Source organism: Colossoma macropomum, unplaced genomic scaffold (assembly GCF_904425465.1).
Source record: "Colossoma macropomum unplaced genomic scaffold, Colossoma_macropomum, whole genome shotgun sequence".
In the NCBI taxonomy this organism is placed as follows: domain Eukaryota; kingdom Metazoa; phylum Chordata; class Actinopteri; order Characiformes; family Serrasalmidae; genus Colossoma; species Colossoma macropomum.
In genome coordinates, this window is record NW_023494786.1 from 32,142,372 (window position 1) to 32,160,456 (window position 18,085).

At 38.9% G+C, this 18,085-nt stretch overlaps 2 protein-coding genes across 2 annotated transcripts in view; both read right to left on the bottom strand.

Annotated features, from left to right (window-relative positions):
* The window catches only part of espnlb (espin like b), a 35,516-nt gene extending 31,035 nt beyond the window's left edge, over positions 1-4,481 (bottom strand). The window contains 3 exon segments of the mRNA XM_036556325.1: positions 284-474; positions 4,187-4,402; positions 4,404-4,481. Coding sequence (XP_036412218.1) covers positions 284-474; positions 4,187-4,402; positions 4,404-4,481 — 485 coding nt within the window.
* Positions 4,482-7,794: 3,313 nt separating this feature from the next.
* Positions 7,795-18,085, bottom strand: part of kif1ab (kinesin family member 1Ab) — a 77,192-nt gene continuing 66,901 nt past the window's right edge. Inside the window, exons 44-49 of the mRNA XM_036565365.1 lie at positions 17,310-17,381; positions 16,196-16,314; positions 14,436-14,549; positions 13,471-13,663; positions 11,935-12,053; positions 7,795-11,033 (exon numbers count right to left, since the gene is read on the bottom strand). Coding sequence (XP_036421258.1) covers positions 10,991-11,033; positions 11,935-12,053; positions 13,471-13,663; positions 14,436-14,549; positions 16,196-16,314; positions 17,310-17,381 — 660 coding nt within the window. The 3' untranslated portion in view covers positions 7,795-10,990. The remainder of the gene's footprint in view (positions 11,034-11,934; positions 12,054-13,470; positions 13,664-14,435; positions 14,550-16,195; positions 16,315-17,309; positions 17,382-18,085) is intronic.

Genomic DNA, 18,085 nt, shown 5'->3' on the forward strand with positions numbered 1-18,085 from the left:
TACTTGTTTACAGAAATAATGAAGATAATTTTGCTCATTTCAAGAAATAATGATTAAAACAAGTAACATGATCTGACAATGAAATAAGACACTTTTATAAGATAAAACTGCTTAAAAACAAGTAAAAATGTCTAGAAATAAGTTAAATAATCTCACAATATTCTTACAACAGTCTCATAATGAGAAATAGTGAATATATTAACTACATTTAAGATGTTTACACTCACTAAGATATCAGTATTTGCAGTGTGACTTTTTTTGGGTGTGCTCATTGTTGTCTCACCTTGGGGAGTGGGACATGAGCAGTTTGAGACAGGTGAGATGTCCACTGGCAGCTGCGTAGTGGACAGGAAGTGCTCCGCAGTCTGTTTCTGTCTCAGTGCTGCTCCCTGTGGACAGCAGCCACCGCACTGCCTCAGCATGGCCGAACCTCGCCGCCAAGTGCAGAGCTGTAGCTCCTTCCCCGTCCTGATCCTACAGCCAGGAACACAACAGCATCAGCTACCCAGTGGATTCATAGATAGAAGTTAGACTGTAAATTATATACATTCTTAAAAAAGATTCAAAGGTTCTTTACACTGCAGAAAATAAGGATAAGAGTAAACATCTTAAATGTAGTCAATATATCTACTATTTCTCATTCTGAGACTGTTGTAAGAATATTGTGACATTATTTAACTTATTTCTAGACATTTTTACTTGTTTTTAAGCAGTTTTATCTTATAAAAGTGTCTTATTTCATTGTCAGATCATGTTCCTTGTTTTAATCATTATTTCTTGAAATGAGCAAAATTATCTTCATTATTTCTCCAAACAAGTAAACTAATCTGCCAATGGAGTAAGACACTTTCACCAGATAAAATCACTTAAAACAAGTAAAAATGTACAGAAACAGGTGGAATAATCTTATAATATTCTTACAACAGACTCATAATGAGCAATATATTTTAAAATAAAACAAGTTATTTTACCAATTTCACCTTCTTGAGCCTCAATTTAGCAATATTGGTTTATAAATCAATCATATAGAATTCCAAGCACCACAGAAGAGCTCGTCATGTGTAAAGAGGCCACATTTTGAAGAAAAAACAATTTTTTTGCAATTTTAACTACAATAATCTATGCATGACTATGAAATATATGATTTAAATGACATAAAGAAAACAAATGACAAATAAATATTATTAAATATATAATGAAAGTTCCCCAGGAGTCGTGTCACTGGTGTTACTGCGTAACAAAAAATCTCTTATTTTGAAATAAAAGTCACACTGATGACATCACTCGACTTCCTTTTACCTGTTTTCTGAGGATCTATGAAGAAAAACTCATGGTGAGTCCACTGTGTCTTTCAGTTATCAGAGATTTTCTCATTTAGCTCATGATTTCATATGAAGCTTTTAGCTGAAGTCACTGGTGTGACCCACTTTATTCTGAGGTAACTGTGAAAAAATAGAATCCAAATGGATTAAATTCCATATTTTAGTGGATATTCCATGATTGACATCATGTGGTTTGATGCTCTGTAGTAGCCGTTTAGTAAAATGCATTGTTCATTAAAAATGTCTCTGGTGTTTCCTTTATTATGTGTGACACCAGTGAGGATCAGTAACACCAGTGACTCCTATGGAGAGACAGAACAGTGGACGTTTCTGTAGAATGACCCTTATAGAGCATTCATTTCATCTCATGTGCCTATCTGTGCCTGTGTGTCTGTAAAAGTACTCTTGAAAATGCTTCTTCAAGGGTTCTTTAGTGAAGGGAACCCAGAGGTTAAAAAATTCTGTCTCAGGATCGTCTCAGAGAAATAAAGCAGATCTCAATATTATATTAATGAAGGATCAGTGTTTCTCCTAAACCTCCCTGAGGAGAAAAGAGGAGACTAACATCAGCATTTCACTGTGAGAAACTCTGGAGATGAATGAGAAAAGCGTGAGTTCTCCTTCTGCACTGATAGACTGCTGAGAGAGTTCCGTGATCTAGAACAGAGCTGGATAAGAAACCAAGCAGATCTTACACTTTTCTTATGGTGATATTACTCAGCCGAGGCTGGGCTGAGACGAGTCAGACTCTAAAGAGTTAAAACACGTGTGTGACAGTATTTTGATCAAAGTGAGAAAATCTGAGTTTTATTTATTTCTCATGAGCCAAATTTCAGAAACAGGAGAAAACGGCCTCAGTCTCACTCTGATCTCAAACTGGACTCAACTGTATCTAGGAGACGTACCTGAGATCAAGAGAAGATCTCATTTGGAATATTCCTTTCCTCTGAGAATGGTTCTATTTAGAACCATGAGCTCTAAACACTCTTTAAAAATTATGGTTCTTCAAAGGTTCTTGAGTAAAGAAAATGGCTCTGTATTGAACCATGAACACTCTAAGAACCCTTTTTATGATTAAAGGGTTCTTTGCATCATTAAATGGTTCTTCAGATTAATGAGCAATGTGCTGTAGATGGCTCTACATAGAACCTTTTTTGAAAAGGGTTCATTATAGCACCTTTTCAAATGGGTTCCATATAGAACCATTTACAGCACATCATCCATTAATCTGAAGAGCCACTCACTGCAAAAAATGGCATCTGGTCAAGTGAAATGATCTTACATCTAGTTTACATATCTAATATTTCCAGTTTTGAGATGGTTGTGCACTTATTATAATATTATCTAGCTTATTTGTAATTAATTAATTAAGTAATTTGACTTGTTTTCAGTAAATCCGTCTCACTTTACAGGCAGATAATGTTGCTGGTTTCAAGCACATTTTTTAAAACAAGCAAAATTATCTGCCAATATAGTGAGATAATTTTACTTATTACAATTACTTAAAACAATAATGTCTATTAATAAGGTAATTAATCTTAAATTGAGCTTACAGCAAACTCAACAGGAGATATACTAGATTTATTGACTATTTTTATGATTTTACTTGACAAGATACTATTTTTTGCAGTGCTGTGAAAATGTATCCCACTTTATATGAACAGTCACTTTAATCCGTACGTTGTCCGCTGTTTTATTCTTCTCTGCAGTTGTGTTTCTAAAGCACTAATGTTAATTATCAGTGCACACACTACTTTAACTGCTGCTGTGGACCTTCAGCTGGTCTCTTTTCTCTTTTGTCCTGTGCTTAAATGGATAAATATGGGCATAAATCCATGCAACTTTCCAAACAGACACAGCAGCAATTTAATTTGATTTATTGCTTCAATTTTATTCGTCCATTGTCGAGAGTGTTCCCACGTCATCTATTACAGTGTGGTAAGGAAATATAAACACCCAGACCTGTAATAAGGCAAGGCATTGTGAGTAAAGCTTCAAAGATAACTGGAATATCACTTCCTTCAGCTGACTGTGTTCACATTCAGCACACCCTGAAGTGGCGAAGAGAGTAATTACAGAATCCTCTCATCCAGTGAACCGTCTTTTCCAAACTCTTCCTTCTGAGAGGCGCTATAGATCCAGAAAAACGAAGACAATCTGCTTCAAGAACAGCTTTTTTCCTACTGCTATGAGGTAATATTACTGTGCGATTGATCTTGATTCTTCTATGTTAAATCTTCTGTACTGTTTACTGTATGTAGCTGCGGTCAGAACAAAACATTGTACCTCCAAAATGGTAACTTTACAGGAGAAGGAAGAAACATAATCTACTTTTAATGTAAGTCAATGGAACCAGACGTCTTTCCAAGTCATTTTGGGCTGTTTCTTTTGGTCCATTGATTGTGAAATTTACATACAATATACAGGACAGTAGGTATTTTCAAATTATGTCAAAAACTGAAAAATGGAGATCTGAGGTTTTCTTACGACAACAGCGATATATACTGTATGTTTATGTGTATTGTGTCTGCTACAATAGAGTTGAATTACATCTTGTTGCAACATGTGCAATAAAAAGAACCAATTAATCAATCAATCAATCAATCGATCGATCAATCACTCAACTGATGTCAAAACATGTTATAGTTGAGGTGTCAATGTGCTACGTGGATTAATCTGCATAACACTATTTTTAAAAGGGACAGTGCTATGACCTTACGAACTCATTCTAAATGCAGTTTATAAATGAGGCCCCTGGACCAGACCACTCCCATCATACGAGGTCTATACAGGCTGGAGTTTCCTCCTCCACCTGTTCATCATTCTACTATAAACTGGTAACAGGGTGATCCATCTCGCCTCACCTCGATCCTGCACTCTCCGCGTCCCAGAAGCCACTGCAGCTCCTGCGTGTGTCCAGTTGCCGCAGCGTCGTGGGCGGCCGTGGCCCCGTTCCTGGCGCGGATGTGGCCCTGAAGGCCGGCTTCTATCACCAAGAAGCGGAGGCAGTCTAGCCGGCCGCAGCGGGCGGCGTGGTGGACCGGCGTAGCCCCCTGGGGGTCAGTGATGGCCGAGCTGAGGTAGCCCTGACTGGTGCAGGACCCTCAGAGCTTCAACATCGCCCTCACGAGCAGCCTGGATCACTCTGTGGAGAACCATGCTGGTGCCCTAGTGCCCTGCTGGGACTCAACTGGCAGGGGTCCTGTCTGTCTGGTCACTACTACACCTCCCTCGCTCTCTCTCTCTCTGTCTCTCTCTCTCTCTCTCTCTCTCTCTCTCTCACTCTCTCTAAAAATGACACCTGAGCCGCATCCGAAATGCCTGAATGAGGGACAGATGGTCAGCTAAAAAGAAAGAGAAGCAGGGGGGCAGGTCGAGATGCTTAACTACAAAAAGTTTCTACTTAAGAAAAGATGGTTCTTCAAAGGTTCTTTAGTACAGACAGTGGTTTTACAGCATCATGAACACTTAAAGAACACTTTACATGATTAAACGGTTCTCTGCATGGTGAAAGGGTTCTTCAGATTGATAGAGAATGTGCTGTAGCTGGTTCTATATAGCAAATTTAAAAAAAAAGGTTCTTCTATTGTTACAAGCTTGACATCATAACCATAGTAGAACCCTTTTGGGTGCTATATAGAACCATCTACAGCACATTCTCCATCAATCTGAAGAACTCTTTCACAATGCAAAGAACCCTTTACATGCAAAGGGTTCTTTGAGTGTTAATCGTTCTATATAGGTCCATTTTCCTTACTAAAGGACCCTTGAAGAACCATCTTTTTTAAGAGTGTATTTCTCTACTATCAACCGCTAATGTAGCTAACAAAATAAAAGCGTGTTACCATCAGCACTGTCCAAACTGTACACTGCAAAAAATAATATCTTAACAAGTGAAAACATCTTAAATGTAGTCAGTAAATCTAATATTTCTCATTATGAGTCTGTTGTAAGAATATTATAAGATTATTCCACCTGTTTCTGTACATTTTTACTTGTTTTAAGTGATTTTATCTGGTGAAAGTGTCTTATTCCATTGGCAGATTAGTTTACTTGTTTTGAGAAATAATGAAGATAATTTTGCTCATTTCAAGAAATAATGATTAAAACAAGGAACATGATCTGACAATGAAATAAGACACTTTTATAAGATAAAACTGCTTAAAAACAAGTAAAAATGTCTAGAAATAAGTTAAATAATCTCACAATATTCTTACGACAGTCTCATAATGAGGTATTAGATATGTTGACTACAATTTAAGATGTTTACACTTGTTAAGGTATTATTTTTTGCAGTGCAGGCCTTTCTGACACTACAACATACTACTGATGGACAGGTGTGTCGCAGTAGCAGCCAATTTGAAACCTGAATTTTGTCCAAACTTCCATTTTCACAGGTTTGCGTCTGCTGCTGTGACTGCAGGGGTGCTGTCTCTGGCCTTGCTACACCCCTCCTCTATCCCTAAAAAGACACCTGAGCTGCGATCAAAAAGGAACAGGTGGCCGGCTGAACTCAGAGGGAAGCAGGGGGAGGCAAAATACACTGCGCAAAAGTCAAATGTTTGGGAGCATCTTGCCTTTTTTTGGAAATTTCAGAGTACAATTTACACTGCAAAAAATGGCATCTTGTCAAGTGAAATGATCTTAAATCTAGTCACAATCTACATTTTCCTATTTTTAGATGGTTGTGCACTTATTGTAATATTATCTAGTTTATTTCTAGTCTTTCTAGACTTTTCACTTGCTTTAAGTTACGTTATTAAGTGAAAATTCTCTCACTACACTGGCAGATAATTCAGCTGGTTTCAAGTACATTTCTTAAAACAAGCAAAATTATCTGCCAATATAGTGAGAAAATTTTACTTAATAAAATCACTTAAAAATATACATCTCATTTCCAAAAAAGTTGGGACGCCGTGCAAAATGTAAATAAATACAAAATGCATTGATGTGATAATCATTTAAACCCTATATTTCATTGACAATAGTAGAAAGACAACATATCAAATGTTGAAACTGAGACATTTTATAGTTTTTTTGAAAAATATTTGCCCATTTTGACTTTGATGCCAACAACTTTCCAAAAAAGTTGGGACGGGGGCCTGTTTACCACTGAGTTTCATCACCTCTTCTTCTAACAACACTCTGTAAGTGTTTGAGAACTGAGGAGACACTGCTGGAGTTTTGAAAGTGAAATGTTTTCCTCTTCTTGTTTGATACAGGATTTCAGCTGCTCATCAGTTCAGGGTCTCCTTTGTCGTATTTTTCATTTCAAAATGCAGCAAATGTTATCAGTGGTGACAGGTCTGGACTGCAGGCAGGTCAGTTTAGCGCCTGGACTCTTTTAATACGGAGCAGTGCTGCTGTAATACATGCAGAATGTGGTTTGACATCGTCTTGCCGAAATAATCAAGGCCTTCCCTGAAAAAGACGTTGTCTGGATGGCAGCATATGTTGCCAAAACCTGTATATATCGTTCAGCATTACTGGTGCCTTCACAGATCCTCACATCACCCATGCCATATGCACTAATGCCCCCCTGTACCATCATGAATACTGGCTTTTGAACTGTGCACTGATAACAAGCTGAGTGGTCTTTGGTTTTCAGCCATGTCCCTTACATACAGAGATTTCTCCAGATTCTCTGAATCTTTTAATGATATTATGTACTGTAGATGATGAAAAGCAGAAGTTCTGCTGTTTTACGTTGAGAAACATTATTCTTGAATTGTTGCACTATTTGATCGTGCAGTCTTTCACAGAGTGGTGAACCCTCCTCATCTTTACTTCTGAAAAACTCTCTGAGATGCTCATTTTATACCCAATCATGTTACTGACCTGTTGCCAATCAACCACCAGGTGTTTTTTATCATTACACAACTTTACCAGCCTTTTGTTGCCCCGTTCCAACTTTTTTGGAAAATATTGTTGGCATCAAATTCAAAATGGGCATATATTTTTTAAAAAACAATAAAATTTCAACATTTCATACGTTGTAGGGTTTAAATGATTTGCACATCATTGCATTTTGTTTTTATTTACATTTGGCACAGAGCCCTAACTTTTTTGGAAATCAGGGTTGTATATAATGCCTAGAAATAAAGCAAAGAATCTTATATTGAGCTTACAGCAATCTTAACAGGACAAATATAAGAATTACTGACTATATTTAAGATCATTTTATTTGACAAGATACCATTTTTTTGCAGTGTGATTTTTAATGTAACTTTTCAAGTTATAGCAGTTTTTTTTATTATTTGTTCTCTTAAATATTTTCCCATTTTTCTTTATTTGATTTTAATGTCAACTTCTTCACGTAATTCAGCTCATTTTAGTTTAAACTGATTCCAATTTCAATTTCTTTTCACTCTCTTTTCAGCCCCTTCAGCATCTTCAAATAACCACAGTAAGAAGAAAGACACCATTCAACACTGCTTCATCACTCAGATAAAGGAAAGAAAGGCAGAAACCGTTTATGACAGTGTCGCACATTTATTTCACGTCCAACAAAGTGTTAAGTGTCCACAGACATTAGGAGACACAGGTCCAACACTCAAAGAACTTGAGCACTGAGTACACTACGGCCTATCCACTCACGGTATAAAGAGGTTACGTACCAGACCGTCCACAGTTTGGTTTATATACACGGCGGAAATGTCGAAGCAGTTACAGTAGATGCGCTTTAGTTGGCAGGACGTGCCCTGGAGTGTTGATTCATACTGCAAGATCTGAATGAATGAGCCCAGGAATGAAGGATGTTCTAGATGTTTTTTTGAAATGCAGTATTAACAGAGTCCAGTGAGAGGAGGAGAAAGATATATAGAGAGAAACAGAGAGAGAGAGAGAGAGAGAGAGAGAGAGAGAGAGAGAGAGAGAGAGAGAGAGACCACTTACAGTATTTAACAACAATCTCCAGATGTCCTGTTTGTTACAGTATGTGACGTATGTTGATGTACGGTAATATTCTGATATACTGCACTCCTGCATCCTTTCTGTCGAGAGCAGTTCGAGGGTTTGCGTGCATGAGTCATGGTGTTTCCTCAGTCCGACAAAATAATACAATACAGTATGTCCTAACTAGTATTCTTATGTAAATGCTACTGATATACTGTACGGAGGTAAATGAGCTTCGATGCATTAGATTCAAACAGTCGAATAACTATATACAGCATGCCGTCACATATAGCTTTATCAAATGGACAAAAAAAAAGGAATGGACAGTACTTGATCGGAGCACCGAGAGGCATCGCCAGAAGGCCTTTCGCACTGAACAACTCATCTTCTCATTTCTGAGTGCACAAATGAAGATCTTGCTGAAGTAGGCTATGTTTGCACTGCAGTGTATTGACACCGGCGACAGAGAGTTTTCCAGTCACTTTAAAACCTGCTTGTGTCTGTGGTTTTTAGGTTAGAGCTCTGTGGGTTGGCTGGCCCAAGGCGTACAACCTAGCAGTGTTATTACTCCGCAACAAACATAGAAATGACTGGCTGGTCATTCTCCACCACTGTGCTACAACACAAGCAGGTTTTAGTTGGATCAACACGCTCAATGCAAGAGCCTGTGGCGGGACGTCTATGATATGTAGCTATAATCTTCACATCATCACATTTCTTTCTGTTTATCAGTTCATTTCATTCCAGAGGCAAGTTAAAGGACCATAAATGGCAGAAATGGTCTTCATTCTTAAAGCTAAACACAAGCTGCGTTAAATAAATGTAACGTCCAGGCAATCTGCCAGGCCACCTCCGGCCACTAGAAGAGGCGGAAGGGTCAGGACTGAGTAATTAGGGCTGTGCGGTAGCAGCTGTGGGCACCCTACTTAAGGGGTGCTTACACGCTGCTCGCTGCTCAGTCTTGAGTTCAGGGGGCAATGGGCACGTTGCTCTGACTCAGCCAGTAACCTCGGTATCTGTCTCGAGTTTCGAGTCGTTGCTTTTCTCAAATTGTTCTCCACCGTAAGTATATAAAAAAAGTCTCGAGTGAGTCTCACTTTAGGGAGAGGTGAGGGTGCGATTAAAGAAGGGAGTTTTTTGGATTCAGTTTTGGGGAGCTCGTAGTGTGGGTCATCCTTTTAAGTCTTTAGTCAGCATGGACATTATCCCCTTTTTGAGGGTTCAACATTCCCCTGTGACCAGTTACTTTCCTTGGTTATTGCGTTCCCCTTTTAATTCATTCTCCCTTTATAGTTTGATTTCCTGGCTTTTAGTGTCTTTTATTTCTTTTCTGAGTTTCACCTTTGTTCCCGACCCTCTGTTGCTCTGCACTTAAGGCTGTCCTCTAGCGTCCACCAGGTGGTTCATGCCCCTGGCGCTCCCGACTACTAACATTAGGGTCGTGAGTTCCATCCTCACACCTCCTGGTGAACCCCCTGGTGCAATAAGTCATTTTCAGTTTGGTTTAAATAGAACTGCCTGCTTAGGTAGGACTTGCTGCATGTATTCAGAGGGAAACGTGGGTTTCTCATTCCAAAACTGTAACACTGAAATTGGATCTAGAAAAAGGCTCAGGGCCAATTGTTGCATCAGGTGAGAGATCATCTCAATTATTTCCTTCAGCAAAGGTAGATACGACCTGCAGCGTCTGTGTAAAAGCCAAGAATGCAGTAAACACGTCTGCCATCAATGATAACCTGCTCTGAAAGTAAATGCAAACCCAGTATTGCAAGAGTTATGCCATAAATATATTTCTGACAATTTTATAACTTAGCTATTAATTGTTAAATGCAATATAACTCTAAATCCCTCTTTGTCCAGATGCTGTAACCTACTTTCAATTTGTCAGTGTTATGAATGTGCATAAACTAAAACAATGAAATCAGAGTTTAGCAGCCAAAAGTTCTTGTGCAAATTAACTTATTAATTAATTTAACTAACAAATAAAGTGTATCAGGCTTGATGAATGATCAAAGATCAGATTCAAAAGTGCAATGTGGAAAACGTCTTCTTAAACTGAAAAAAACTGTTTAAAATATATTAAGATTAGTGAATAAATAAACATGAAGCATAATATAAATTTAAAAAAAAGATGTTACATATTAAACTCTGTTAATAATGATGGTAAAAGTTTAAGACGCTTCTTTTTTGGACTTGATTGTTTTCTTGATGGCAGATCCTCGTTCAGGCTGAACCTTCACGCCACTGTATCTAGTCCTACTCCACCCAAAACATAAAAAAGCTTAGTAACAAAGCAGCTCTGTACTGTCTCGCAGTGCAATAGTGCGATCAAAACAACAGGACTCTACAGAAGCTCAGGGAAAAAGCACTGGACATCTAACCTGCAGAAGCACATACATAGGCAGAGCACGGCGGTGCGTTTTACACAGCGGCTAAACTCTTTACATTTTAAAATGGGGGCTTTTGTATGATGCTGTTTCCTATAATAATCACTAATAAGCTAATAAGTAGTCTAAGGGGTTGAATTATGGAGAGTTACAGTACTTATGAACTGACAAAGTTACCACTTTGCTAAAGCAGGTTTGACACACACACATACGTGCACACACCCATGTGCTCATACACACTCACACCACACACACATACAGTGGTTGGAGGGAGACAGGCAGGAGGCAGTATTGAGGGTGGCAGGCAGGGGGCGCTCTTCACATGATCTATTTACACCACAGGAGCCTGTCGGGTTTCCATTTTTATCACAGGATGTTGTTCTTTCCTCACATCCTCGTCTGAGCTGATTTTTTCCTGGAGAGCTTAGACCTGTAATAGGAGAGAGAAAGAAATGCAGTGAAATTGGTCCAGGACTGGGTGAAAATGGTACAGAACGTCCAACAAATCAGATTTTTTCAGCACAAACTGAAGATGATGACCATAGAACCTTGATAGATGAAGCTATTTGGTTCTAGGGCTGAAATATTAATGTTTTTTTTTAATCAAAAACCCTATTTAGGAGAGTGCAATTGTTTTTAAATTATAGCCTACATTATCAAAAACGTCTAGTTTTAAGTAGGGGAAGTTTAACCTAATAACACAGAGCTTGTGAACTGCCTGTAGATGAGTTAGACAAATCAGAGGCAACCAAACCTCCATATGTTGTGACATCACAACTCACTAAGATTTAAAACAATGCTGAATAACCTAAGACATAAATACAACTGCGGCTCTTGCGATTTCAGAACTGCACTCTTTCAAATTGTGATTGTGATATAAAAAACGATGAGTATTTCAGCCTTGCTGTCCACTTTATTGGAAACACCATCACAATCTTGTGCTCCAATCTTGCTGTTGTACTGTAATGAACTGTAGCCCATCTGCTGCCATGCTCAATTTGTGATAGCTTAACACTGATGTGTGTAAAAATCCCAGCAACACCGCTGTGAGTACACACTCGTAACAGCGCCCCACACACACCATGTCAGTGTTCAGTGGTCTCAAACTGTCCCAAGATGAATGGGGTAGAGGAAGCTGATAAATTGTGCCATGGCAGATGGGGCTGCAGTATATAATCATATACCTTCATAGTGGACCTGTAAGGTAGGTGGAGCTACGTGGCCAGTGAGAAGAAGTACAAAGCAGGGGTTTCTAATTATTATACTAGATACTGCATGTATATAAACACTATATCAAGCCTAGTCTTTTTCACTGCAGCTGAGGCTTCTACCTGATGGTTCCAGCCAGCAGTGGGTTGAAGGCGTACAGCCAGTCGTGCATTTCTTTGTCATTGCTGGCCTGGAGGAGAATGCCACGGTGCTCAGTGCAAACGGCAAATGTGTTTGGAGCCTGGAGACAAAAATCACACACACAGCCACACCATCGAGTTAGAAAATACTCTTTAATAGAGTCACCAACACTGAATAATCCATGGCAAAGGTATATATAGGCGAGATAAAGCAAAGCACGACACTGACAGTGTGTTGTGTCTTATACGACATGCCATTGGCCAGTTCAGTTACAGGGGTGCCTGAAAGTTTTCAGCCTGATGAGCATCAACAGCTCTTCTTTTGAGGTGCTCAGAAATCTCCTTTGTTCGTGCCATGATACACTTGCAAAAACGTGTTGTGAAGATCAGACCGTGATAGATCCCTGTTCTTTAAATAAAACAGGCTGGTCACTCGCACCTGACTGTCATCACACTGACTGAAAACACCTGACTCTAATTTCACCTTCAGATAATCTGCTAAAGGTTCACATACTTTTGCCACCCACAGATCTATAATATTGGATCATTTTCCTTAATAAATGAACAACCAAGTCTAATATTTTTGTCTCATTTGTTTAATTTGGTTCTCTTTTTATCTACTATTAGGACTTGTGTGAAAGATTTTAGGTCACATTTATGCAGAAATGTAGAAAATTCTAAAGGGTTCACAAACTTCCAAGCACCACTGGAGGTTTACTTTCTATATACTATATATAGGTTAGATTAAGTGACCCTTATTAGTCCCACAGTGGGGAAATTTCACCTCCGCATTTAACTCATCCATGCAGTGAATCACCACATACACATTAGTGAACACACACACTAGGGGGCAGTGAGCACACTTGCCCGGAGTGGAGGGCAGCCCTATCCACGGCGCCCGGGGAGCAGTAGGGGGTTAGGTGTCTTGCTCAAGGGCACTTCAGTCATGTACTGTCGGCTCAGGGGATCAAACCGGCGACCTTCCGGTCACTGGGCTGGTTCCCTAACCTCCAGCACATGACTGCCCCCAGGTTATAGACCATATGTATATCATAACATAACATATAGTACATATCGCTGCTGTCAGAACAAAACCTCGTATCTCCAAAATGGTAACTTTAGAGGAGAAGGAAAAAACCTACTTTACTTTTAATGTAAGTCAATGGAACCAGATTTTTTACCAAGTAATTTTGGGCCGTTTCTTTTGGTCTATTTATCATGAAATGTACAGACAGTATAAAGGACAACAGCTACTTTCAAATTACATCAAAAACTGAAAAACAACAAAAGTGGAGTTACGAGGTATTGTTCCGACAGCAGCGATATAATAATATATACACACACTATACTGTTATATATAAATAGTATACATAATAACGTTCTATATATAATATTCACTGCACTATGTATTATACTCCGATATATATTAGTGTGCTGAATTTTTTCGAGAAAAATTGAAAAACGAGATTTAATTTTAATTCCTCTTTTTTCAGCTCTGATAATGAGGAAAATTCTCACCCTCAGGATGGTCTGCTGGTCCTCGTTGTACTCCACCTGTGCAGAAGACAGGTTAATGACGGCTCTCTCCACGCTGTCCCTCTCGCTGCGGTACAGGTAGACATAGGGCCGCCGGACCACCACATAGCGCTTCACCCAGCCAGACGTGTGCGGCTCCAGAAAGTGCAGGTAACCTTTCTTTGACACGATGGGACTGCCAGAACAGAGGGACACATCTCATTCAGTTCAGCTGCTGAGCATGCTGTTCTTCAGTTAATCTAATAAATGTAACAGAACTTGCTTCAAGAAGATTAGAACAGCCCGGAAACATGGTCTAAGAAAATTACTGTCAGTTCTGAGCTTCACTGGACTGAAAATTAGTTTATCTTCCGATTACGATTGTGTTTTGTGTTTTACGAAACCACAGTGTAAGAAGTTGCACTTGTGATAGTGTTAAAAAATATCGCTGTTGTTTGAAGAAAATCTCGTATCTCCAAAATGGTAACTTTACAGGAGAAGGAAAAAACATATTTTACTTTTAATGGAAGTCAGTAGAACCAGACATTTTTCTGGGTAATTCTGGGACATTTCTTCTGGTCCATCCATCATGAAATTTACACACAACGTAAAGCGACAAAAATGGAGACACAAGGTTTTCATCCAAAAACAGTGATATTTTTGATTAAACTTTTCATTTTTCATTATGAAAACCAGCTTCTGTGCCTTAATATTGTGCGTTTTGCCTGAGAAGTTACAGCACTCTCAAGACTCAACTCATATGAAGTGATGCAAGTGATTTCCATAAGCCATGTGAATGAACATCTTTTCAGCTAAATAAAGTCCCTTTAGAGATTTTCCCCCTTTCACAATATTATACATCAGTTCTACTTTTACAGTGTAATTCACTATAAAAAATGTCTTGAATTGGTCATATTCTCTGTCTGGACATTGAGCTTGTATGATTCCTGGGCTCTTCAGGTCAGTACCTAACACGGATCTCCTGGATGTTGGGGACGAAGGTGCAGGTCCGGGGCTTTCTCTCCTCAGGGCTGAACGGATCCAGATCAGGGCTGGAGGCCCCAGAGTGAACCTCTGCACTTCTGCAAGACACACATTAAACACTCTGTTCAACGTGGGGACATTACAGCCAGGACACAGCTAATCGTTAATATTTTGAGCTGATGATCTTATCTACACATTTAACAATTAGATAGATAGATAGATAGACAGATCGATAGATAGATAGATAGATAGATAGATAGATAGATAGATAGATAGATAGACAGATAGATAGATAGATAGATAGATAGATAGATAGATAGACAGACAGATCGATAGATATTTTATTGATCCCGAAGGAAATGTAGCAGCCAGTATCAGTCACACAACACAGGACAGTTATAATAATAAGGGTGAAACAATATAAAAAGAACAATATATACAGAAAAACCTCTCTACAGGCATATATACAAATAGAAATATACAAAAATATGCAATAAGATCTATAACCTGAGATAAAAAGGGTAGTGCAATAATGACTGTACAAGGAGGCGCAGGTAACGGTATATAATGACAATACTGATTATGGTTGTTTAAGAGTTCTGGAGTAAAGAAAATGGTTCTATATAGAACAGGGGTCGCAAACCAAATGGTAAAAAGAGCCATTTTGTCCCGTCAGCAAAAATCAAACCACCTTGAGAGCCACAATATTTTATGTCCAGTTTACCATCTGGGCTGTAGATGTGTCTCAGTAACTGCTGACGTACTAGGACAGGATTAAAAATACACGCAAAAATGCAGACTCACTCTGCTCTGCTTTAAGCTTTAGCTCAGCTTTTCTCGCATCTCCACCAGTCGTGAAGCTTAAGTCATCTTCTCTTTCGCCAGCTTGCTGCACCATTTAAGGCGGGAAACGGGAAAATTCGAATGAGAAGCGACTTCAGCCTTATGACTTTTAGTGTTTGTCAGTTTCTCAATACAGATTAAACCTGTCAGAAAACCAGCTGGAGTGATTCATCTCCAAATTATCGATGTTCATCTTAAATCCCTCTCTTTGCCGTTTCGTTAGCTACTAGCTAGGCGAGACTGTTGTCTGTGTTGCTATGGTGACCAGCGGTCTGCGCACTGATCCCCAGGGTTAAAGGGTGAATCAGCAGGTCTACATTAACTCCAGAGTTTAAGACCATTTCTAGTTAAAACTGTGTTAAACCATCAGCAGAGCTTTATTTTACTGTAAAGAACCCTTCGCATGATTAAAGGATTCTTTGCATCATTAAAGGTTCTTCAGATTGATGGAGAGTGTGCTTTTGTATGGTTCTATATAGAACCTTTTTGAAAAGTGTTCTATCTAGCACCAAAAAGGGTTCTGCTATTGTTACAGGCTTGACATTGTGAGCATATAAGAACGCTTTTTGGTGCTATATAAAACTCTTGTCAAAAAGGTTCTGTATAGAACCATCTAGAGCACATTCTCCATCAATCTGAAGAACCATTTCACAATGCACAGAACCCTTTAATTGTGCAAATTCATATATAGACAGGACCATTTTCTTGACTAAAGAACCCTTGAGGAACTCTGGTTTAAGTGTGGTTTAAGTACGTTTTAGTAAGGTTAGTTACTTTGTTGTCAATTCTGAGTGCTTGCTACTCCTTTGCTGCTGTAGCACTGTGTATTTCCTCATTGTGGGACTGATAAACAGTTATCTTATCTTGTCTTATCCAAATTTTCCTTATCTTACAAACTTACCTGAGGTCAGGGTTGCTATAGTGACCTTCCACCAGTGACGGGCAGGTAGTAGAGGGAGTCAGTGTGCTCAGAGTGGAGGAGGAGCCGTCTCTCAGCAGGGATGCCGACATCTCTGACAGCTAACATACACATACACACACAGAGTCAAAAACAAAGAAACATCACAAACCTAAAGGGTGAATGGACAGAAAATGAGTGTATCTCTGATCCAACAGTTTAGACTGCAAAACATAATATCTTAACCAGTGTAAACGTCTTAAATGTAGTGAATAAATCTAATATCTCTCATTATGAGTCTGTTGTAAGAATATTATAAGATTATTCCACCTGTTTCTGTACATTTTTACTTGTTTTAAGTGATTTTATCTGGTGAAAGTGTCTTATTCCATTGGCAGATTAGTTTACTTGTTTGGAGAAATAATGAAGATAATTTTGCTCATTTCAAGAAATAATGATTAAAACAAGGAACATGATCTGCCAATGAAATAAGACACTTTTATAAGATAAAACTGCTTAAAAACAAGTAAAAATGTCTAGAAATAAGTTAAATAATCTCACAATATTCTTACAACAGTCTTATAATGAGAAATAGTAGATATACTGACTATATTTAAGATGTTTACACTCACTAAGACATCATTTTTTGCAGTGTAGCATTCAAATATCTGAGCTCACCCTCAAAACAACTACAGGAATAATCATGACAGGCTAGCAATGGCAGGCAGGCAGGCAAAAAGAACTTGCAGCGGGTCTTAGTGACTAGGGAGTGGGAGGACGAGACCAGTCCTACAGTGGCTCTACTCGAAATGAGCTAATGAGGAAAGTGTGAGGCTGCAGGCCATCATTTGGCTCCAAAATGAGCTAATGGATGAGCTGTTCGTAATGAGGCAGGGAGGGAGAGCGGGTGGAGGATCGCTCTGTCTGAACAAGTCAGAGCAGAAGAGCAAGCAGAGAGCTGCTCTGTATGAACGAGACAGAGAGAGAGAGAGCGCGGGTTCGTGACCGCTCTATCTGAATGAGGGTAGAGAGGAAGGGCAGATAGAGAGCCACTCTGTATGAATGGAGGGATGAGGCAAGGCCTGCGGGTGGCGAATCTGAAGCAGTAAAGGCTCACCTTGCTCTCACTGGCACTGCTGCTCACCTGGCTGTACTGCCTGTTGAAGGTGTGCATGAGCAGTCGCAGACACTGTGGAGGAGAGAGAGACAGAGTTAAATCACTCTAGCCACTCTACACAGTACAAGATACTAAATTACTTAAATACTTCAACACTGTGTACATTATTCACTGCAAAAATGATGTCTTAGTGAGTGTTAACATCTTAAATGTAGTCAATATATCTAATATCTCTCATTATGAGACTGTTGTAAGAATACTGTGAGATTATTAAACTTATTTCTAGACGTTTTTACTTGTTTTTAAGCAGTTTTATCTTATAAAAGTGTCTTATTTCATTGTCAGATCATGTTCCTTGTTTTAATCGTTATTTCTTGAAATTAGCAAAATTATCTTCATTATTTCTCAAAACAAGTAAACTAATCTGCCAATGGAATAAGACACTTTCACCAGATAAAATCACTTAAAACAAGTAAACATGTACAGAAACAGGTGGAATAATCGTATAATATTCTTACAACAGTCTCATAATGAGAGATATTAGATTTACTGACTACATTTAAGACGTTTTCACTTGTGAAGATGTGTTTTGCAGTGTTGCTTACTTTAGAATTTATAGTGAATTCATTACAGATTCACTGTAAAATCATGCTGATGTAAAGTTTGAGTCTCCAGCCCATCATCAATGGGCAGTTTCAGACCCCAAAGCCGCTCTTCACTGAGTAGTGACCACTCTCAACCTAGCAGCGTCACCGATATGTGCAAAAACCTCGTGC